At 50.2% G+C, this 23162-nt stretch overlaps 1 protein-coding gene across 6 annotated transcripts in view; it reads left to right on the top strand.

Moving 5' to 3' along the window:
* Positions 1–23162, top strand: part of RAPGEF1 (Rap guanine nucleotide exchange factor 1) — a 290356-nt gene that overhangs the window by 37333 nt on the left and 229861 nt on the right. For 5 of the 6 annotated variants that reach the window (XR_010026312.1, XM_063144707.1, XM_063144706.1 and 2 more), the window contains exons 2-4: positions 14136–14275; positions 19302–19480; positions 21308–21464. Coding sequence is in view for 5 of the 6 variants with exons in the window: in XM_063144707.1 (XP_063000777.1) it covers positions 14136–14275; positions 19302–19480; positions 21308–21464 (476 nt within the window). In the remaining variant the exon portion in view is untranslated. Of the gene's footprint in view, positions 1–5844; positions 5878–14135; positions 14276–19301; positions 19481–21307; positions 21465–23162 lie in introns of those variants that run through there. The other variant, XM_063144703.1, reaches the window with a different exon arrangement.

The raw sequence follows: 23162 nt of genomic DNA, 5'->3' as shown, positions 1-23162 counted from the left end.
CCTGTGGGTACAGCCGGCTTGGTCAGAGATATGAAGAACTAGCTCGTTTTTCTGAACGTCGGTTCCTCTTTCCCCCCCTCTAAAATGCAATTAGGAAAGAGAGGGAGGTTGTAGCCCCTGGCGCCGAAGCTTGTGTGCTTATGCAAGACTCGTTTTGAATTCACTTACAAGCACGCCTGCACGCCTGCTATTGCTTGTGCCTTTACAGGTATATCCGATAGCAAGGATGTTTATGTCCGCAGCATAATGTCTGCTGCCAGACCTGGAAAATTCATTACGTTCCTATGCTCTAGCACCACCTTTTTTAAAGTGCCGGAGCGGCCAGGCACCTGGGAATTCTCTAGCCCCGAAAACGTCACGACTGGCCGTTCAGTTGGGGCCATCAAGAAGTAGGCAAGGCTGATGGTCAAACTGGGCCAGGTGGTCTGAGAAGCCAGGCCGTGCTCAGAACTGGATAGGACCTGGTGCAGTCCTGGTGCTTCCCCTTGTGCCAACTCAGCTTTGGCCATCCACAGCAGCGGTGCTGAAGTGGTGCAAAGCTTGGACAAGTGCTCCGTCATCAGTCAAGCTGGAGCAGCCCAAAGAGTTAAGCACCTGGGCCCATCCACCAGAGCCTCCTGTTCAAGGCCTCTGGTTCCTTACACTTGAGGTCAGGAACCCATTTATGCAACAGCAGCAGGAGCCAGTGTGGCCTAGTTTGCGTCCGTGCGTGGCGACCTCTAAAAATAAAACGGGATTCGTGTCAGCGTCATAGCTCCAAGACTGTGAAAACTAGACCCCTGAAACTTGGCATGCATATTCAGGGCTACCTTAGGGTTGTGCACCTTGGAGTGATTTTATTTTAGAATCACTTTAATTTATTTAAATGTGTCCATGTGGTTGGAATCTGCAGAAACATCTTCAGCCACTAGAAGTAGACTTCCTTAACCAGCGCATAGCTTTTCAGTTAATTCAGTTTGAAGCCAGGCGGGAATAAGTAGGCCTAGGGACAGTGTTATACCTGTGAGGCAGCCCTTTCTCAGGTGAATGGAGTAGACCGACCCCTTCCCAGGGCGTATACAGGTGCACCACGCTAGGGACTGTGCCTAGGGGTGCATGACTTCATGCATACAGAGTGGGCGCCATGTGTCCAACCCTGACAGATGCATAAGTTCACCTGGAGACTAAGGGCTATTCCAGCCTGTGCGAAGCCGGTTCCACTTGCTAGTTGAGCCTACAGAGAGCCCTTGCTGGACAGACCCAAAGCCCCATCCAGTGCGGCATCCCTTTTCCCACGGTGGCCAACAGATGCTTCTGGGAAAATTGCAAGCAAGACATGAAGGAAATAGCCCTTTCCTGTTGTTCCTCCCCAGCAGCTGGCGTTCACTGGCAGCAAATCCCATCACTTACGTCCCGTGTCAAGAAGCCACGGAGTCGCAGGGAGTCTTACGGGCCATCTTGTCCTTCCTGCTGTTTGATGCAGGAAAGCCATAACAAGAACATCTGGAACAGGTGGCTGGCCAGCTTCCACCAGAAGACCTCCCATGACGGAGAGCCCATTCTTAGCTAACTGGTTCCATTGTTGAAGTTCTCTTTTTGTCAAGGTGTTCCTCCTAATATTCAACCAAAATCTCTCCCCCACCCCCGTAACTTAAGCCTACAAGGTTTCTTTTCTTGCCCTCTGCTCCTCCAGAGTATACTATTTTGCCCTCTTGTGTGAGAGAAAAGTGCTATTATACCCGCTCAGTCTTCTCTTCTCCACTGTTCTCTTCTTCTGTTCTCCACTTGATGAACACATCCAATTCATTCAGTCTTTTCCTCAGGGGATTCCTCCTCCTCCCCCCCTCTTTCGTCTGTCTGCCTTGAGTTTCCTACCCATCAGTTTCATTAGGATGATTCCGAATTCTAACAAATGAGTTTGTTCTTTAGTTTACGTGAGCATCCGATAGTCCAGCCCTTCCCCAACCTGGTGCCCTCCAGATGTTTTGGCCCTCAACCCCTGTGAGCCCCAGCCAGCTTGGGGAATGGTTAGGAGTTCTGGGAATTGCCATTCAAAACATCTGGAGGTCAACATGTTCGGGGAAGTTGCAATAGTCCTATATCAACACATAGACACAAGTTCTTTTTTTGAATTTCCACCAGGAACCCAACTCACTCGAGCGCTTAAGGGGACAGCCGACCGGACGCATACATGGTTACAGCTGCTCGTTCTATGACTATTTATTAACTTTAAAATCTCTATATTATCCTTTCCCACCACAAAATGGTGCTTATTCCAAAGCGTCAGGGCAGCAAAACCCACTCCCGTTGTTTTTGAACGAGTTCCCCATGCAAAAACGCACGTGCTCAAACGTATTTGTGTTGGGGAGGTTTTGCTTTAACGTCATCACGAATATAGAAGCAGTTGTGCAGCATGGAACGGGCGGGGTGGAGAAGGGAAATGGCAGCTGTATGCTTCACAACTGAAGTCCTACACATGACTTTCTAAAGGAGGCCCCCAGAAGTTCATCACGTCCAGGATCTAAAATGACCTCGCTGCACCAATGATTCTGTCCCATCTGGTTTTCCATTTCTGTCTTCTAACCGGCCCTCCGCATTTTGCAGCTTCAGGGTCTCTTTCTGTACTTCCTCAAACACTCAGGGTTGCCCGCAGACATGATCACCACCGCTCCGGCTTGTTTTTCAGTGGCCCCGTTTCCGCTTCTGGTGGCACTCAGCAACCGAGTTTGTTATTGGCGCGACGATTCAGAGAAAGCTGGCACTTCCTTTAAAAAGAAACCTCCGGCGTGCCTTGGGTCTGAGCTCGTGAACCCCTGAGTGGGTGGTGGTTGTCAGCGCTGTTCCCCAAAGCCCCTGCAAATTGTGTGCTATTCCGGCGAAAGGCAATGACATCACCCTGTTGCCTTGGCGACAGGTAAACAGCCCCCGGCAACACGGGGTTCTTTTTAGATTCCCGGCTTCCAGCCACACGCCTTGAAATCCAAGCCTGAGTTGCAAAGGTTGTTGGGGGTTTTCCAAGAGGGAAAAGGACTCCATTTTCCAGGGGGGGGGGGGATGAGAAGCAGGCCGAAAAAGTAAACGGTGCAAGGTTTGTATTTTCGCCTTTTGCTAAGCTGGCCAGCTTGAAGCCGATGACTTGGGAGAAAGGGTCAAAGGATTCATAGAATCATAGAATCATAGAATAGCAGAGTTGGAAGGGGCCTACAAGGCCATCGAGTCCAACCCCCTGCTCAATGCAGGAATCCACCCTAAAGCATCCCCAACAGATGCTTGTCCAGCTGCCTCTTGAAGGCCTCTAGTGTGGGAGAGCCCACCACCTCTCTAGGTAACTGATTCCATTGTTGCACTGCTCTAACAGTCAGGAAGTTTTTCCTGATGTCCAGCTGGAATCTGGCTTCCTTTAACTTGAGCCCGTTATTCCGTGTCCTGCACTCTGGAAGGATCGAGAAGAGATCCTGGCCCTCCTCTGCGTGACAACCTTTGAAGTATTTGAAGAGTGCTCTCATGTCTCCCCTCAATCTTCTCTTCTCCAGGCTAAACATGCCCAGTTCTTTCAGTCTCTCTTTTGTTCTTTTCTGTAGGGAGGGACTGGCCTGGGCAGCTTGCTTTGCCCATCCCGCGCCTGAAGGTGCTGCATTTCTAAGTGCCCGGCTCCGTTTTCGTCTTCTGTCCCGGTGTGGCATCGGTGGTCCCGTGCCCACCAGCTGGTGAAACGGAGCTGGCCCAAGCAAGGCGGTGTTTTCTGCCTAGATAAATTAAAAGAAAGGTGTGACCCCGGGAGGGTGGAGAGTGCCTGACAGGTGTCTATGTTTGTTTGTTTGTTAAAAAAGGGTTGGATTGGCTTCTCCATCTTTTAAAAAGGGGGCAGGGTTAGGGAAGTGTGCATGAGTTGCGCATACGTGAGCGCATGCCCCCCCCCAATCCAGGATGCTACAAGTTTTTAGGCACACAGACTCCTTAAGAGTCTGCAGTGGGAATTTATTCAGATAAGTGCTTCCTCTGAGCCAAACTAATCCCATTCCCTCCCAAAAGAAGATCCCTGCTGGATGAGGCCAAGGGTCCCTTCTCGCTCGACGTCCTGTTTCCCACCCCAGAAAGAGGTCCAGAAGCAGGGCTGGGAGGGAATAGCCTCTCCCTGGCTCTTGCTTCCTAGCAGCTGGTAATTTAGAGGCACACTGCCTCTGCCCCTGAAGGTTGCACGGAGCCGCCGTGACTCGTGGCCGTTGGTAGTAGCCACAATTTTGCCCCATCCCCTTCTAGAGCCAGTTAAGCCAAGTGGCCGTCTCCAACACCTTGAGGCATGCCTCCTTTGCTGCGGAAACTGTCCTGGAATTGTGTTGGGGATATGTGAGCTGTGAGGCATGCACCCCTGAGCCCCAATTCCGCCCACCCACCCCTTGAACTCTCCTATACAGCACAGTAAGGGGGAGGTGAAAGGTACCCTCTTCAGCTCAGGACTAGAAGAGCCATTTCTGGCACACTGACCCCCAACCTCATCACTCAGCCCTATAGGACAGTGACAGGGGAAGCCTTGTGGTCCTCCAGACGTTGCTGGACTACAACTCCCATCATCCCTGGCTACGGTAGCTGGACTGATGGGTGTTGGGGTTGAGCAATGTCTGGAAGGCCACAGGTTCCCTTGCTGTGGGGGAACCGAACTACATTGAATCCAGGTATATTGATTGATTGATTGATTGATTGCATTTCTATACCGTCCAATAGCCGAAGCTCTCTGGGCGGTTCACAAAAACTAAAACCATTCAAAGTATAAAACCATAATATAAAACACAATATTAAAAGCTCAACCAGATAAAAAGAGCAGCAATGCAAAATTACAGATTTAAAACACCAAGTTGAAATTTATTTATAGACTGTTAAAATGCTGGGAGAATAAAAAGGTCTTCACCTGGCGCCTAAAAGAATATAGTGCGGGTGCCAGGCAAACCTCCTTAGGGAGCTCATTCCGCAGCCGGGGTGCCACAGCGGAGAAGGCCCTGATCCTGCTTCCTTTGGCAGGGGCTCACAGAGAAAGACCCCTGAGGATGAGCTGAGAAGGAGGCCTGAGACCCCAGGGAGAGCCATGGCGGCCAGACTGCGCCGTGCTTCGAACGCTTGGAAAGCGCCGTATTAAATGCTCAATTTACTATTATCACTCTTTTGACGGAGAATTGAAAGGGAGGGAAAGGAAGGAATCTTGTTTTAACGTTCCGCTTGGGGGTGACAAATCGAGTTCTCCTCGTTGATACCGGGGGGGGGGGGGGCGGCAGGAGGCAGGAGACGGCTAAGCTGACCTTCCCATCTTCCCATTCCTTTCCGTGCGAGAGAAGACCACTCTCCGCTACAGCCTTCGAGCTTGAGATACTTTAATTGCTGCCGCTTCCAGTGGGAGGAGAGAGCAAGAAAACATTCTCTGACAAATAAAAGTGTTTGGCTTCCTCCGGCCACCCCGATGGGCGGCATCGAAGATAACGAAGCCCGTGAGTCAGCGAGCGTTGCCCTGGCCGGCGGAGGAGGTTCTCCGCCGGCTTTCGGATGCTGCTGTCGCCCTTCATGAATGCGTGCCACGATAAGCCCCGTCATTGAGATATTTCCAAGGGAGCGAAAGGGTTGCTGCCTGCTGCCTCTGCTTCCAAACCTCCGGCCGCTTCGAGCGTGAAGTGTGGCTCAAAGAGAAGCGTCCCCCTCCGTCGGGCTGTACTGTGTAGATCCCGCAGTCCATCCGTCCCCCACCTTCTTCCTCTGACTCTTGGCCACTTTCCCAATATGTGCCTTCCCTGGAGAGAGCTTCAGGGCAGCTCCACCCAAGCCACAAAGGTTAGGGCGGGCCTGTTTCCTGGACGCCGACGTTTTATTTTAAAAAAAAGACGCTCGCCGAAGCCACCTCTAACATGAGCAAAGGTAAACAGGGCTGGGTCCTCCCATGGGGATGTTATTCTAATAGGTGTGCCTGGTGTACCGTCCATTCTCAGTTCTGGCGGAGAAATGACCTGACCATAAGCGGGTCATGGGGGGGGGGGACGCCAGCACTTTCTGTCCAGTGTTTCTTTGTCAGTGATTATCAGAGATGAAGTGGCGGTGGTGGGATGCCAGCACTGGGCTAAAAATATGCGTTTCGGCTGGATTTGGTTACGAGAGTGAGGTGGATCGGACAGAAAGGCCCAAGCAAGACTTAGGAAGTGGGGTGGTGGTGAAAAAATGGCGCAAAGGAGTGTCCGTCTGGAGGTGCTGTTGTTCTCAGACCCACGCTCTGAGGAATCTGTCGAAGCCAACCTTTTCTGTGAACCCTATGGCTTCGTCCCCCCCTCCCAATAAGAACACAAGGGCTATGCTGGATCAGACCTTCTGGTCCAGCGTTCTGTTCACACAGTGGCTGCCCAGCTGCCCACGGGAAAACCACGAGCAGGACGTGAGTGCAACTGCACCCTCCCGTCCATATTCCCCAGCAGCTGGTGTACATAGGCCCGCTGTCTCTAATTACTGGAGATAGCACAGAGGCATCAAGACTAGATGCCACTGATAGCCGCCTCCTCCAGGAATTTGTCCAACCCCCTTTTAAACCCCCCGAATCGATGGCCATCGCTACGTTTTGTGGGCGCGGATTCCATAGTTTGACTCTGCGCTGGGCGAAGAAGCCCTGCCTTTTGCCTGTCCTGAATCTCCCACCCATCAGCTTCATGGGATGAGAGAGGGAGGAAAATGTCTCCAAGTGGAACGAACCAAAAGCGTAACTGCAGTTGCTCGTATTTGGCCCCTCTTACTCTCCCCTCTCCCCCCTGTGCAGCCTTGTATTTAAGCACCAGCCTGTTCGCCATGGGTGACCAGGCATTCCATGTAGGCGAGTATGTGTTGTGACATGTAGATGGAAGAGCTGGCTGGCGGGGGCGGGATGGAGCGTCCCATCCTACCTCTGCCCAGCGAAGAATCCAAGCAAGGTTCTAGAGGTGGGAAGCTATAAAAATACAGCTCTTTATTATTTATTTATTTATTTATTTATTTATTTATTTATTAAACTTATATACCGCTCCCATAGCCAGGGCTCTCTGGGCGGTTTACAGGGCTCTCTGGGCTTTACCCCTTTTCCTGCCAGTTTCCAGCAAGTAGCACATTTAAAAAAAAATTTGCAGGCCGGTGACCTTGTGGACAAGGCTTCCTTTGTGGTTCCCCCTTTGTCAAAACATTTGTAGCAGCCCCCCACCCACCCCCGCTTAGTAAAAAAAAAAGTACGATGTCCACTGGTGTTACGTTGACAATATTCTTTGGCTCACCATAATCCACAACTCCAGAGTTACGGTTCCAATCTCCCTCTTAAACTACAGCACATGGCCCTGCTCCGATTCCTCTGATGCTCCTCTTTCGCACCCCCACATCCCAGGGTTTAATTGAACTTTCCCTGCCTTCGGTATTCTTCAAATGACGGAGAGGCGCCCAGAGAGAGAAATGCCATTTTAATGGGCAGCGTTGTGTAACTTGTTATGTAAGTCCCCTCTCTGCCCCCAAAGTGCCTCCGGCACAGCACGGTTGAGATGCGCTCGGCTTCGGCTTCATTATCGGGCGGGTAGAGAGGACCTTTGTCTCCACACACACCCCACACACACCCCCGGGCTGGCTTTGGGGATCCGTGCTTTGGGGATCTGGCTTTTTAAAAAAGGAACAACCTTAAGTACTCTAGTCAATGGTAGGTTTCAGGAACGTTCTGAGTATTCTGTCAACAGCCGCGTCTCCTTCAAGCGTCACCACCAAAATGAGAAAAATAACCGTGTGGGGTTTTGACTCGCCGCTTTGGTGTGAACTTGCTTGCTGTGTGTTTAAGTGAGTAATTTTAAAACTCAATATCGCAAATGAGATCAAAAGGTTTCTGTTTCCCCCCCCCCTACTATTTCTAGATTTTACTTCTCCTAGAATAGTGAAGTCAAGGTGCAGCGTGCCGACAGAAACCAGCCGCTGAGAAATGACAGGGAGGCGCCTGTCCGCGTGTTTGGGGAGACTCCAGGATTTGCAGAATTGCAAATTTAGAACATGGGAAGCGGCCTTATGTGGTGTAGTGGTTAGAGCAGCCTTCCTCAACCTGGAGCGCTCCAGGTGTGTTGGACTGCATCTCCCAGAATGCCCCAGCCAGCAGAGCTGGCTGGGGCATTCTGGGAGTTGTAGTCCAACACATCTGGAGCGCCCCAGGTTGAGGAAGGCTGGGTTAGAGCATTGGACTGAGGCTGGGGAGATCCGATTTCTAGTCCCCACTCGGCCATGTGACTTTGGGCCACTCACTGATTCTCCTCACAGGGTTGTAGTGAGGATAACATGGAGAGGAAGAGAACCAGCTACATCCGTGGCTTTCGGCATTTCTGAGCGGCAGCACCTGCCGCTTGCCAGACAAAGAACAACATTCAAAAAAGAAGAAGCGTTTTCCTTTCCTACTACTAGGATCTAGCTGAGAAAACGGGAGCCAAAGCATTCCTCGTCCCCCTTTGTGCTGTTTAATCCTCCCCTGTGGTTTTCGAACACCCAGCCTTCCTTCATCAGGTTTAGCGTGCTGCCTTGGCCAGCCGTCAAAGTTGGCTCGAGCCAATGGCGCCCGCCGGCGTGTGGCAATGCTGCCCCCGCCGCCGTGAGCAGCACCAGCCCAAGGAGGACAGGTGAATCAAAAGGGCTGGCACCTGCGGCCGGTGCTCAGCACCTGAGCGCCGTTTCCCAGTCGAGGGACTTGTTTAGAAGTAGCAGGCCGGTTTATTTGTGTGTATGTGCGTGTAGTCAGGAGCCGGGCACGTGCCGGCCTGTGGCGGGACAAGCTTTAAAGCCGCTCTAAGGCCATGACTGAACAGCTGGAGCATGTTCAAACACAGCCCGGCATGGCGCTTTGCTCTTTGCCAAAGAGACGGAATTAGCAAGGTTTGTGTGTGTGCTTGGAATTTGTTGCCTGAGACGAGGCGAAGCGAAGTCTTCGGCCTGGAAGTCTTGAGGGCTCTTATTGCCTCCATGCTAATAAAATAAAAGTCTCCCCAGCCCGGGAGCATCCAAGCAGAGAAAATGCAGAGGGACAGACCCCCGTGGAATCTGGCACTGTCAGGGGACGGAACAATTTTGATGTGGTTCTCCTCGGCTGCTGCATTTTGCTAGCCTTGTTGCTTCCCTAGGTCACAACTAAGGTGGAAAGCTTTCTCACTCACACACACACAAGAAAGGTAGGAGAGGGGTTTGGGGCTGCAATTTCCCTTGAATGCCCAACCCACGAGGCTTGGGGGTCCAAAGGGAAGCCGAAAAAATGCCCGGATCTTCTCAAGGAAGAAGAGTCCGAAATAGGGTCCGTTGGGCAGTTCAGGCCAGTGACTCACGCCACATCCAGGTGTATTTAAAGGGCTTCGGGGAACTTTAAAAGGCTGTACTCCTATAAGATTGTATTTGGTATCTTAGGACTCCCCAGTTTTATTATTAATGTTTCTAGTCCTTGTCGCAGTCATAGAGAAAAGCTGACAAGTATGTGTGTTTGAGGACTGGGGCAATCCATTAAGCTGGTTCTTTGGGGTGTGGGCTGTACAAGGTATTGGGGGCTTCCCCCATTTCCTGGCTCCCCCTCCTGTTTACTGGTTGTCTTGTCCCTACCAGCTCGCCCCCAGCCCCCGTACCTTTTATTCCCTCCAGTCCTCCCATGTTTATCAAGGAATGCCATGTGCTTGAGGAAACCAGCAGAACAAATCCTGTCTTGTGTGAAGTGGTCTTTTCTTCCGTCTGCCCCAAATTTCCTGGCAAATTTGGGGGTGAGAGGAGATCCCAAGTTCTAGCATTGTAGGAGTGTTGGAGGGGGGGAAATCCCTGCCTGCTTTCCCCACACCACGAAACCAGTGCTTGTATGAGGTTTTATCACGACTTCCATCACCTGTTGGACTGAGCACTCTTTTCTCCCGAATCTGGCTTCCCATTAGTCTGTTTCTGCATAAAAATTCTCTCCCTTCCTTATTCCAAGACTGGAAATGAGCTGAGAATGGAAAACGCTTGATGTGATAGACCAGGGGTGCTGAACCCCTTTCGATTCCTCATGAGTAGGGTCAAGTAGAGCAGGGCCCTGCTTGGAGCTTGATGCAGGCAGGGCCTCCTCTGCCCGACCCTCAAGTACCTGCCCCCATGCACACATACACCTTTCCCCTTCCAGGGCCTGCAAACCTTACCACGGGTGTTGTTTCACAGGTCTGGGGCCACCACAGAGAAAGCCCCACTCCAGTTGAAAACAATGTAACATCTGAAACATGTGCCCTGCCCGGATGATGCTGGACTGCAATTCCCATCAGTCCTAGATAGCATAGCCAGTGGTGCAGGATGATGGGAGTTGCAGTCCAACAACATCTGGTGGCTACATGTTCCCCATCCCTGATCAAAAGGTAGAACTGGACCAGGGCTTTACTGGGTGTTCTTAAATCTCAGGTCCAAGTCTGGGTTTTATAACTCTTAACTTTGCTTGGAATTCCAGGGCAGGTAATTTAGCTTTTCGTTCTCAGTACCTAGTTCAAGTGGCCTGTTGTGATTACTTAAAGGGGGAACTCTGGCTGCATCTCCACCTACCTCGTGCTGTGCTCTGGTGATGTCATATCCCTCTGTGTGTGCGTGTGCGAGAGAGAGGGAGGTGGGGAGGAAGTGAGCATTCAAAAAGCAGACAAGCTGGCCACGAACTTCACAGTCAAAAGTGGAGTTGTTGTTTTGCGGGCAGGAAGAGGTTTCTTAAGGCCACGGTGGTCTGCAGGCGCTGGTGAGCTGCGCATGTCCGCCATCTGGAAGCAAATTGTGCGTTGCAACCATGTTGTGTTGCAAGGCTCGGGGGCTGGAGAGCAAGTGGCTCCTTTCCACCGGCTTGTGTTTTCTGAGTGTTCAACAGAAGTCTTCAGTGTGATTCGACCGTTCTTCCGGTCAGCTGTCTCTGCGTGCCGATGACCCATCGCTGCGAGGTCTGGTTTTTTTTATCCTGTGGGTTCGCCGCCTGAGGACGGAATCTGCTCTCTGGCATGACGGCACCTGGCGGCAGGAGCCCGTGCGCTCTTATTTTGCAATCGATCAAACAAAAATCCCAGCTTCAGAGACAAATTGGAAAAGCACTTAAACCACGAAAGCTAACTGGGCCACGTGTAAATAGCCATTCACCCGGCTGCCTGTGGCAAGTGACAAATCCCATCAGTCTCGCTGCCTTTTTCTGAAGCCTATTTCAAAACTGGGTCTGTGTTGTTTTTTCGTTATTTGACAGGCAGGTGGTTGTCCGTCCCCCCTTAGAACAGGGGCGTTGAACCTCTTTTAGCCTGAGGGCCGAATTCTGTTTAGGAGAAACTCGGGGTGGGGGGGCGGGGCTGAAGGCAAAAGTGGGCAGGGCCAAAAATACAGGCATATTTTAGCTAAAAGCTCTTACAGCCAGTAACTAACCCTCAGGAAAGGCATTTAAACCTCTTAGGATGGGGAAAAGAACCTGCACAAACATTGTCAATCCACCCAACGTTCGATAGGGGGAAAGGAGGTATCTCGGGGCGTCCTATAGGGAAGGGTTGGGGGTCCGGGAGGGCCACAGGCCTGAGCTTGCCTTCCCCTGTCTTACAGCCATGAGGCCTAGGAACTTGCTATAAAAATGAGATCCAAGACTCTTGGCGTGCCTAACCCTCTGCCAGAACGGATTGCGCTTGCTTAGCCTCATCCGAGACAGATAGTTAGGAATCGTGCCCAATTCCTGAGCAGCCGCATCCTCCAAGAGCCCGAAGGAGCGAAGCGTGAACCAAAGGACGCAGTTGGCTTTCGCCCGCCATGCCCTCTGGTGCCAGGCGGTTGCTTGCTGTCTGCCCGGCCGGCCTTGACGTCCAGCCCCCTCCCTGTCCTATTTAAGGGCTGCTTGCTCAGAGTACACGCCCAGCCGCTTGCTGGGAGAGCAGCTGGTTTTATTGAGCTTCACGGCGAAACGGTTAAAAATACCAGCCAGCGTGAAGCGGTGCCACTTGCTGGGGCCACGGACCTCTGAGCCGTAAAACCGTGCCGAGACTAAAATAGCCAAAATGAGGGTGAGGGAGGAGGAACCCATACACAGCGTGTCGGTGGGTGTTCCTTCCTTTTTGAGGAACCAGTTGAACAGAATTTATTTGAACATTGCTTCAGAGCCTTTTCCACATTACTTCGGCTAAGTTCTGGCAATTTGGCTGGGAGAAGACCGCTTTCTCCACACTGTGCCTAGTCTTCCAAACCTTCTGCTGTGCCCGTGATCTCTTCTTCTTGTCCTTTTCCTGCTCTCAAGATACTTGTTTGAGTCGGAGTTTGCAGTATTGACTTTGGGCCAGTCGCAGACTCTCAGCCCAACCTACCTCGCAGGGTTGTTGTTGTTACGATAAAATGGACAAGGATTGTGTATGCCACCTTGGGTTCCTTGGAGGAAAAAAGGCGGGATAGAAATGTAATAAAATAAATAAATATTCCATAATATGATTATTTGTCGCATTTATATCCCGCCTTTTCCTCCAAGGTGATGTATGTGACCCTCCTCCTCCTCTCCATTCTATCCTGTGAGGCAAATCAGGCTGGGAGTCATACTTAAGCCATAGTGGATTCCGGACGCTTGCAGTCAGCCATTTCAAATATCCAACCCCCAGCGAAGGGCGGCCATGGCTTGTTGTGATGTCCAAACCCAGGCAGCAGGGGTTGTTTGAAGGATAAACAGCTCCCGATTAACGCTACAACAAACCATGGCTTATTTGACGGTTCTTTAACGCTCAGCCCCCTGCCACCTCGATTCGGACAACATGACGAGCGCCATCTGGAACTTGCAAAGGCAACCCAACACATGTAGGTGCCTGGCTCATCATGGCTTAAATAAGCCACAGTGGACTGTAGTGATCGTGCGAACCAGGTTACCGGCTGGCCCCAAGTCACTGAGCCAGCTTCATGCCAGAGCTGGGACTCAAACCTGGGTCCCCCCAGTCCCAGTCCAACGCTCTAAACTTCTAAACCTCAGCCATGCCCTTGATTGCTTCTTGTTGTCCTCTTCCTGGTCTTATTTATTTATTGCATTTTTATACCGTCCAATAGCCAAAGCTCTCTGGGCGGTTCACACAGTGCTCTTAAGATACAGAGCCTAGACCAGTGGTTCCCAAAGTGGGATTCTATAGGGGGGCGTTAAGAGGCAAAGGAGCAGCAGGGGGGCGCTCGAGGTGGTCTTTTCCGAGAAGCACCTTTCCAGAAGATCTTAAAACATTTTAATGGGAGAAGGTAGTTTGGTCCCAAGCCATATAGGGTCCCATTTGGTCCCAAGCCCTATAAGAATCCACACATGTATTAATACCGTTTAAGAAGAGTCCTTTTAATGGTGAATTGAAATGTTTCAAAAGCACCAAAATGCTAATGAAGAAACATACCCTGCTTGGTGTGCCCCGCCACGCTGGCTGCAAAACAGAGGCATTCGCTCTCTTTTCCCTCCTTCCCTCGGCAAGCCTGCAGCAGGTGCTTCCCATGCACATGGCCCCTTTTTCATGCTCAGCTCCTCAGCTCAGCTCCTCCATCTGGCTGCCGCCGCCACCACTCAGCCCGGGCACCCAGACCAGCAAGATCCAGAGGAGTGCGGCCTCTTTAAATGGGAAGCACCCACCCCAGGCTTGCTGAGGAAGAGGGAAAAGATGTAATTGGATTTTGAATAAATACTCAATTAATTGTTACTGTTTTGAATTTTATTATTATTATCTTCCTTAGTGGGTCGTTGAAAACCGCTATTCTGAATAATTATTTTTATAGTGTAGGGTAGGGGGCACTGGGCATGAGTGTGTGGAACCAAGGGGGCGATGACCTGAAAAAGTTTGGGAACCACTGGCCTAGACTCTCAGTGCTCTTAAGATACTTTACTGGCTCTATTTATTCTACCTTATTTTATTATATATTTGTGATTTTAGAGTCATGACTTTAACGTTTATGGAATATTTTGTGCTTTGTATAGGTTGTTAGCTGCTGGGGGCTGTGTTATCACGCGTACAGGTTTTAGCAAATGGAATTCCATCTCCACCTCCGGCGGTGGGGTGGGGTGTGTTATGCCTGCCACAGACACGCCCCCTTAACCCTGCGGCCTCCACACAGCTCCACCCAGGCCCGTCATTCACAGCACGCAGCGTTCCTATCCGATCAGCAACCTACATGGTGTTTCTCCCCTCTCTCCTTCCTAGACTCTCAGCGCTCCCACCTGTCCTCATTCACCATGAAGTTGATGGACAAGTTCCATTCGCCGAAAATCAAGCGGACGCCATCCAAGAAAGGGAAGCAGCCTGACCTCGTGGTGAAGACCCCTGAGAAGGTGGTGAACAAGGTAAGCTGGCAGGATGTCGTGTCCCAAAGAAGCAGAGCCTAGCGGAGGCAGATGGTAGCAGCACATGCCCCTACGTACCTCAGTTGAGCAGGAACCAGCAGGCAGGGCCGATGTCAAGGGTAGGCATGATTGGGCACATGTCAAGGGCCCATACCTCAGCAAGGGCCCTCTGCCTTGCTCTGGCCCCAGACAATGGTAATGGTGAGAAGGAGAAGCAGGAGATGTCCTGGCCTTCTTCCTTCCTGGCTGTGGGCGCCATCATGAGAAGGAGGAGGAGCAAGAACATCTGGTGGGCCCACGGAAGGTGTCTTGACCAAGGGCCCTCCGAAACCTGGAGCCACTGGGTCAACAGGGCAAGCGGAATCCGATCTGTAATCCAAATTGTAGAGTGCAAATGCCAAAGAAGGCACAGGATGCTCTGTCTTGTGAGATAGAAGGAGGAATGAGGGAGACAAGAGCAGGCAAAGAGAACATCAGGGCCTGTTCCCGTTGGACCGCCCCCTTCCGCGGGAGATGGGGAGAGAAGCAGGGCCATTCCACCAGCCCTGCTGAAAGTCTGCTTAGTTTTTCCTCTTCCCTCCCCATCCCTCCTTCCTCGTGTGGCGTGTCTAGTTAGATTTTATTTTTTTTCTGGTTGTAAGCTGCTCCAAGAGCCTTTTTTGGCTGCGTAGGATCAAAATATTTTACATAAACAAATAACGTGTTCCATGAGACAATGGTCAGGTATGAAACTTTCAGGACCATGGAGAGGTCACTGATTGCCCAACACTTGCTCCTAAGATATCTGGGCTCCAATTTCGCTCTTCTATCATTCCTGGCTGGCCTTAAAGGGGCAGTCCAATGATGTATAGCCACACCTCTCCATTCGCTTCAGTCAGGCTGTGCTTTCCCGTATTGGTGAACAAGGAGTGTGGCGTATTGTTTCCTGGGTTGCTGGTCCTGAGTTCCAGAGGGTTCCACCTGTCAGGTCTGGACTCACTATCAGGGATTGATTCCAGAGTCTCTATGGCTTGTATTTGATTCCCCCAATCTGGCTTCTCCCTGTCTGCGTCTGAGTTGCTGTTCAAAGACTGGTCAAAGAGAGCTTTGGCTATGGGGCGGTATATAAATGTAATGTAATAAAATAATAATAATAATAACAACTAGAGATGGACAAGAAATACCTCTAAGAACATCAGAAAGCCCTACTGGATCAGACCAAAGGTCTATCTAGTCCAGCAATCTTTACACACAGTGACCAACTAGCTGCCCATGGGAGACCCACAAGTAGAACAGGAGTGCAACAGCACCCTCCCACCCATGTTCCCCAGCAACTGGTGTCCATAGGCCTACTGCCTCTGGTACTGGAGGTAGGATATAGCCATCAGGACTAGTAGCCATGGGTAGCCTTCTCCTCCAGGGATTTATCCAACCCCCTTTTCAAGCCATCCAAATTGGTGGCCATCACCACATCTTGTGGTAGTGAGTTCCATAGTTTAACTCTGCGCTGTGCGAAGAAGTCCTTCCTTTGATCTGTCTTGAATCCACCACCAATCATTCTAGCATTTTGAGAGAGGGAGAGAAATGTCTCCCTAGCCCCATGCTTCACACCAAGCATAGCATCTCAAGTCGCACTTTCAAACTCAACCGTCCTTCAACATGTGCACTTCTCCAAATTTGTCAGTGGAGTTCTCCAATAAGAAAAATGCCGGTATTCGCCAGTGTGGTGCAGCATTTAGTGTGCGGGATTGGGACTCGGACGATCCAGGTTCCGTTCCCCACTCGGCCATGAATTTCCCGAGGTGACTTTGGGCTGGTCTCGCAGCCTTACCTATCCTGTGTGAGGATAAAATGGAGAGGAGAAGGGTCACATAAGCCTTGCAAGGGAAAAATAGGCAGGAAATAAACGTCATAATGGGTAAATAGATAATATAGTAGGGAAAGGGGCATAGAAAAATAATGTTCAAATGCATTATATTAGGAAAATACCCTGTTTCCCCGAAAGTAAGACATCCCCCGAAAATAAGACCTACTTCCAGTTTTGCCTCTCGCTGTAATATAAGGCATCCCCCCGAAAATAAGACCTTTTTTTTTTGTTCAACAATAAATGTGTACCGTATTCTTCTTCATGAAAAAATAAGACATCCCCTGAAAATAAGACCTAGCGCCTCTTTGGGAGCAAAAATTAATATAAGACACTGTCTTATTTTCGGGGAAACTGGGTAGCTGGTCAAGACTGTATATTTGGCAAATGCCTGTTATAGGAGAAACGCACGCTAAAATGTGTACAAATCTCCCCTCTATCTTAAAAAAGAAAAGAGAAATCTCAGAAGTTCAGGACAATTAGAAAAATCGGAGCAACTGGAATGGCCGGATTCATCCATCTCATGACAGCGGGGGGAAGGGGTTTCTCTGTGTGGGGAAGAAATGGTAGGGGCTGAGGAACTGGAATGGCACTGTTGGGGTTTCCGAATGGTGTGGCAGGACTCGGGCACTTGGCCAGCTGCTGGAAGCTCACCCAGCGAACGTCGCTGTTCCTTGTCATGTGTACGGCACGCTTAATTTCCTTAAGTGTTTTACGGTCTCTATTTGCAATTGCTCTCACTGTCCATGCTGATTTACAGGGGCCCGTAAACGGAAAGGACAGGTCCGTTCCTTTGCACGCTTACGAATTTCCAACTAAATATTGTCAGTGGAAGACGGAGCGAAAGCGAGAGGTCCGGGTGGGTGGGAGGGAGAGAGGAAAGAGGCAGGGGAGGGTCCCACAGAATGACGTGTCAGGCTAGGAGAGGGGAGGCCCGGGTTCAAATCCACTGCCGTCCATGATACTGACAGTCCATGTGTTGGACTCCCAAGGTCTAACCGCTACACCACTCTGCCTCTCTTCAGAGTGGTGCACCTCATAGAATCATAGAATAGTAGAGTTGGAAGGGGCCTATAAGGTCATCGAGTCCAACCCCCTGCTCAGTGCAGGAATCCACCCTAAAGCATCCCTGACAGATGGTTGTCCGGCTGCCTCTTGAAGGCCTCTAGTGTGGGAGAGCCCACAACCTCCCTAGGTCACTGGTTCCATTGTCGTACTGCTCTAACAGTCAGGAAGTTTTTCCTGATGTCCAGCCGGAATCTGGCTTCCTTTAACTTGAGCCTGTTATTCCGTGTCCTGCACTCTGGGAGGATCGAGAAGGGATCCTGGCCCTCCTCTGTGTGACAACCTTTTAAGTATTTGAAGAGTGCTCTCATGTTTCCCCTCAATCTTCTCTTCTCCAGGCTAAACATGCCCAGTTCTTTCAGTCTCTCTTCATAGGGCTTTGTTTCCAGACCCCTGATCATCCTGGTTGCCCTCCTCTGAACACGCTCCAACTTGTCTGCATCCTTCTTGAATTGTGGAGCCCAGAACTGGACACAATACTCTAGATGAGGCCTAACCAGGGCCAAATAGAGAGGAACCAGTACCTCGCGCGATTTGGAAGCTAAATCTGTAGGCGTAGAGAGTGGGCACTGCAGGGCTGGGGGAGTTTATGTCCGTGTTTAAAAACAGAGCGACCTGCATAACGTTGGTCTCTGGGGGAGTTAACTCTCAAACCATGTTAGCGATCGGTTGTCTGCAGCGAATTGATTAGTTAGGTGAGATGCAACCGATTAGAAGAATGAGGCAGGAGGTTAGCCTAGGAGAGAGGGTAGCAGAAGCTAGCAGGCCAGGGACTTTCTCTAGACTTGCTGCACAGCCAAAGGGAGTCTTCCAGGGCAGATTTGGGTAAGCGTTTTCCTTGTCCTGTGTTCCTGTGCCTTTATTTTAGGGGGCCGAGCGTGGTTAACCGTTGACTCCAGCTAAAGCGGAAGCCAGTGTCGCCAAAAATAACACTGGAATTCCTGAGCATGGGGCAAAAAACCCCAACAGCCCCGCCCCGGTTACAGCTCAGAAATAAAGTGTGCTTGTTTATGTTTGACGGAGCCTTTCTGGGTCAGCTTGTTTCTCAAACACGAATGGATTCACGACGCTTGCTGCAAGGAAGCAAAAAACCCAAATTCTGCCGTGTAAGTCTCACTTCAGCTTGGGGGAGAAAGGAAGGAAGCTCTGATTTCTTCAGCCTGAGTAATTTCCAGGGGATGCAAGGAGAATAGCCTTGATTTAAAACCTCTGGCTCTCACGGGGCAGAGGCTTCCGAGGTGTGGCTGTTTGAATGCGTCTGTGAGATTTTTCTTCCTGCATGTGAAAAGCTGTCATAAAATCTGTTGCCAGGAGCAGCATTTCAGCTCCTGGGAACGTTCGCTTTTACATATGCATTGTGTATTTTACAAGAGAGAGAGAGAGAGAACAAGATCCTAGCCCTCAAGACTGCAGTAATGCTTGAAAGTATTTCAGCAAATCCTGGTGAAATCGTAGAAGCCAAGAAAGTGGCCATATAAAATTTCTAGTCAATAAGAAGAGGGATTCACTGGCCCATAACTAGCAAAAGCTTTATTTTATCTTTTACGATGTCTCTGCATTTTATGGTTTAAGCTTTCTCTTGTAAACCACCCGGAGGGCTTCGGCTAATGGGCAGTATAGAAATGTAACTAATAAATAAATGAACACACGCACAGATCTGGAGGACGCTAGGCCAAGGAAGGCTGCTTTGCAGGATTAGAAGAGGACTGCTCTCATTTCCGTTGCTGGCCCTTTGGAAGTAATCGCCGCTCAGAAATTATAAAATGCAGTCATGTCTTCCTGCCTCTTCAACATACCACTCCTCCACTCCGCCTCCCAGCCTGTTGCTCTATCCTTCCATGGTTTCCTTCTCGTGCCGTCTGCTCATGCTCCTGTTTTTCCTATTCTTTCCTCCCCTGTAAAAACAGCACTGTAGTCTGTACAGAGGCAGGCTGGCGGTCACCAGGCTGCAACGCCCAACGCACAAGGCAACAAATTTTGGTGTCAAGGTTGACAAGCACGTATCATGGGCAGGTCCTTTTAAAAAGCCACAACCCACAACAGAACTTCACCACCTTTTCTTCCTTCTTCTTCTTCTTCTTCTTTCTCTCCGCATCCCCTCCCCGCATTCCTCCTCAGAATCTCACCTGGCTGGAGGAGAAAGAGAAGGACGTGGTGAGCGCCCTGCGCTATTTTAAGACCATCGTCGACAAAATGGCGATCGATAGCAAGGTTCTGGAGATGCTCCCGGGATCCGCCAGCAAAGTGCTGGAGGCCATCTTGCCCCTGGTCCAGGCGGACCCACGGATTCAACAGAGGTGAGTATTGACTGGGGGGGGGGGGAGTTCATTGAGAAGGAGGGCGTCATGGGATTGGGTGCGACGCTTCCGGATAGAGCGCACAGGCCTCAGGCTCAGCTGGTTTCTTCAAACCAACCTGCGATTCTGCCCCTTTCGAACCGCCTGGCCACGGGGAACTCTGAAAGCAACAACACAGAATTTGCCCCCTTCCCCAGGCTGAAAGATGTTTGATGCCCCGACTTTAAGCAGAGCCATTCAATGACGGGAAAATGCTCATGGTTAGGATTCCTGGCTGGATTTCACAACTCACCCACCCACCTGCTTTTCCTGCACTTTGTTTTGGTGAGGCCTTGTTCCCATCACACCATGTAATAGCAGATTTTTTATTTTATTTTTTTAAAAAAATCCCCATTCATTCACACAGCTGCTTCAAAGGCCAGGAGGAAACCTTTCAGGAGGGTCACTGGAGGGCAGGAAGAGAACCCGAGAAGAGCCGTGCTGGATCAGACCCAGGGCCCAACTAGACCTGCACTCTATTCACACAGTGGCCAACCCACAAAGCAGGACAGGAGTGCATCAGCACCCTCCCACCCATGTTCCCCAGCAACTGGTGCACACAGGCTTGCGGCCTCTGATACTGGAGGTAGCACATAACCATCAGGGCTAGTAAGCATGGATAGCCTTAGGGTGACCCTATGAAAAGGAGGAGAGGGCTCCTGTATCTTTAACAGTTGCATAGAAAAGGGAATTTCAGCAGGTGTCATTTGTATATATGGGGAACCTGGTGAAATTTCCTCTTCATCACACCAGTTAAAGCTGCCCTCTTTTAAATCTGGTCACTCTAGTATAGCTCCTGCAGCTTTAACTTCCCCAGGTTCTCCATATATACAAACGACACCTGCTGAAATTCCCTTTTCTATGCAGCTGTTAAAGATTCAGGAGCCCGGTCCTCCTTTTCATAGGGTCACCCTAGAAAGCCTTCCCCTCCAGGAATTTATCCAACCCCCTTTTCAAGCCATCCAAATGGGTGGCCATCACTACGGTATATCCTGTGGTAGTGAGTTCCAGACTCTGCCTTTAAAGGGCAGGTTGGCCAGGTGGCTAAAGGAGAAGCGATTGAGGCTCCAGCTAGGCAAGGCACAGAACAGCCTTCCCGAACCTGGTGCCCTCCAGATGTGTTAGACTACAACTCCCAGAATCCTCCCAGCCAGCACAGACTATTAAAAGTTATCCCTATCTATATGGAACTATGTATCTTGTGTAGTCAGATCTATCTATCTGTCAATTCAATTTAATAGCATTTATTCAATTCTATCTAAAAATAATAATTGCACGTGGGAGACGCATTTTGGTACATTGGGGCCACAATTCCTTCTGCACGGTAGCTGCTACCTTCCTGAGGCCTCACTGAGTTCAAGGGTGAATGTTGATCTAAAGAGGTCAAGGAATCAGAGTCTTTAATGGAGGCGTTTGCTTTGTTGGCTTCAATCAGATATGTTATGGGGCTGCTCAGCTCCTTCCCCACCCCTCCGTGCCTACCCATCTTTAAAGCCTTAAACGGTCCCTTTGGAGGTGTTTGCTCAGCTCCTTGTGAGCGCTAATTGATACCCAGGTCTTGGACTACAAACAGATTTGAGTTGAAAAGCTACCTCTGTGCACATACAGAATCTTGCTTTCCACTGCAAGCTATCGAAGACGTTTTGGGAGGGATGAGTTTATCTTGGCTGGCGTATTAAAAACGCATCCAGAGTTTTAACATCTGCTTAAGTCAGAGATCCAGCGAATTATGAATCGGAACCAACGGTGTTCTTCCCTCTTCTCACCGGCGGGTTATTGCTCCTGCAGTTCTGCCATCTCGTCCTGCTACAGCCGTGTGTACCAGAGCCTGGGCAATTTGATCCGTTGGTCCGATCAGGTGATGCTTGAGGGCATCAACTCCGAAGACAAAGAGGTGGTGAACACGGTGAAAGGAGTCATTAAGGCTGTTCTGGATGGAGTCAAGGTATGGTGTTCTCTTTGCTGTCTTTCGCGGCTTTTTGGCAGAACCCCCGCTGCCCGTTCTGGGGAACGGTGCAGCCCCCGCAAGGAAGACAAATTTGACACCCCTCCCACCCCTGTCTAAAAGAATGAGTTAAGCATCCCAGCTTGAGAACGTGCTCAGCTCTAAAGTCTGATAGTAACAGCGACGCAGCTAGGCCTTCCTAAAGAATCCTGGCTTACTGTGACTGTTCACAGTAAGCCAGTTTATGAGTGGGACGTGTGCATTTTTAAAATCTGTTTATTCAATTTTGCTTCTTAAAAATGTACTTTTAATCAACTGTAACTGCTTTTATATCATTGTATTCACAGTCCTATTCTACTTTGCTGGTCTTGTGACCGTAATAAACTACTACTACTACTACTACATGTCCATTTTGCATCCTCCCACCAGTGAGATCGGCTAAAGTAACCTGGAATTGAAAGCTTCCCTCGTCGTCTGAAACGGGGATTCTGGCTTGTTGTTCCCAAACAAGCCAGGATTCATAAAGCAAGAAGAAACCCTGATTTGTAATTCTGGCTTATAAAGGGGCAGAACGACATGCTTGGTTTTGGACAACACGTTAAGCTTCCAGTCCCTGGTTAGTATTGCTGTTCCTGCTGGTGGGAGGAGCCAATGGGCTGCATGCCCCCAGCACACAGCGTCTTCACAATAAGCCAGGATTCTCCAGAATTCTGGCTTACCGTTAACATCTGAACGTGGCTATCGGGTGGATGAGGAGGTGGGCTGCCTTCAGAGAGGGCTTTTCTTATTCCTGAAACTTCGGCATATCTTTCTTGACTGGGGTTTTGTCCCTGGTTTTTGAGTGGTTTTGATGCCAAGAACGTGACGCAGAAGTGAAACCCGTCTCCCGGACGTCTGCCACCGTGCAGCTTTGCCGTTTGGGAACCGAATCTCTCTCTGGTTTGCCATTCGATTCAGCAGCTAAGAATAGTCCTACCGCTTGTCTTGAGAAGCTCAGTTGCCCAGAGACTTTGATGGCGATGATGCCACCGTTGCTCACGGTGCTTTTCATAGAAAAGCAATAAGAGGGATGGAATTTACAATCGAAAAGTCAACATTGGGAAGGAAAGAGGAATTAGCGCATAAGCACACAGCATCATTTGACGAAAGGTTTTCCTTTCCTTGCAGCAGATAAAGACTCTTCCCTCGTGCAGTTTCAGGCCACGTGTCTCACACGCACACTCCAGTCGGTTCATCTGAACCCTTTCTCCTCCCCTCAGTCCCTTGGTTCGCAATCCAGGAGCCATTTCCGAAAGTCCCGACCACTTCTGCTTTCCAACACTTACTTCCCTTTCTGTCGTATCGTGGGTTCACGTGCTGACATATATATAAATGATGTTTCAGCAAATCTTAATCTGGAAGTCTTCCTTTCGGAATTCCCCTTTTTTTCTTTTTTGCCCTCATGGTGGACAAATCAGAACGGAAGCTATAGAGCAGGGGCTGCTTCACATGGTACAGTCACTCCCTGCAGGCTGCTTGGAACAGAACCGGCTGCAGCCACCATGCTGTGCAGAGAAAGCTGTTCTTTGTTTATCAGCTCACACTGGATCGGGGGCCCTGGTGTAGCTTTCCGTCTTGTGGCCCCATGCAAGTGCTCAAGTGGGCGAGCACAGCTTTTGACATCCCTGGAAGTCTCTGTGGTCATTAACACCAAAACGA

Source organism: Elgaria multicarinata, chromosome 19 (genome assembly GCF_023053635.1).
Source record: "Elgaria multicarinata webbii isolate HBS135686 ecotype San Diego chromosome 19, rElgMul1.1.pri, whole genome shotgun sequence".
In the NCBI taxonomy this organism is placed as follows: Eukaryota; Metazoa; Chordata; class Lepidosauria; order Squamata; family Anguidae; genus Elgaria; species Elgaria multicarinata.
This window is presented reverse-complemented; position numbering and strand designations above follow the sequence as displayed.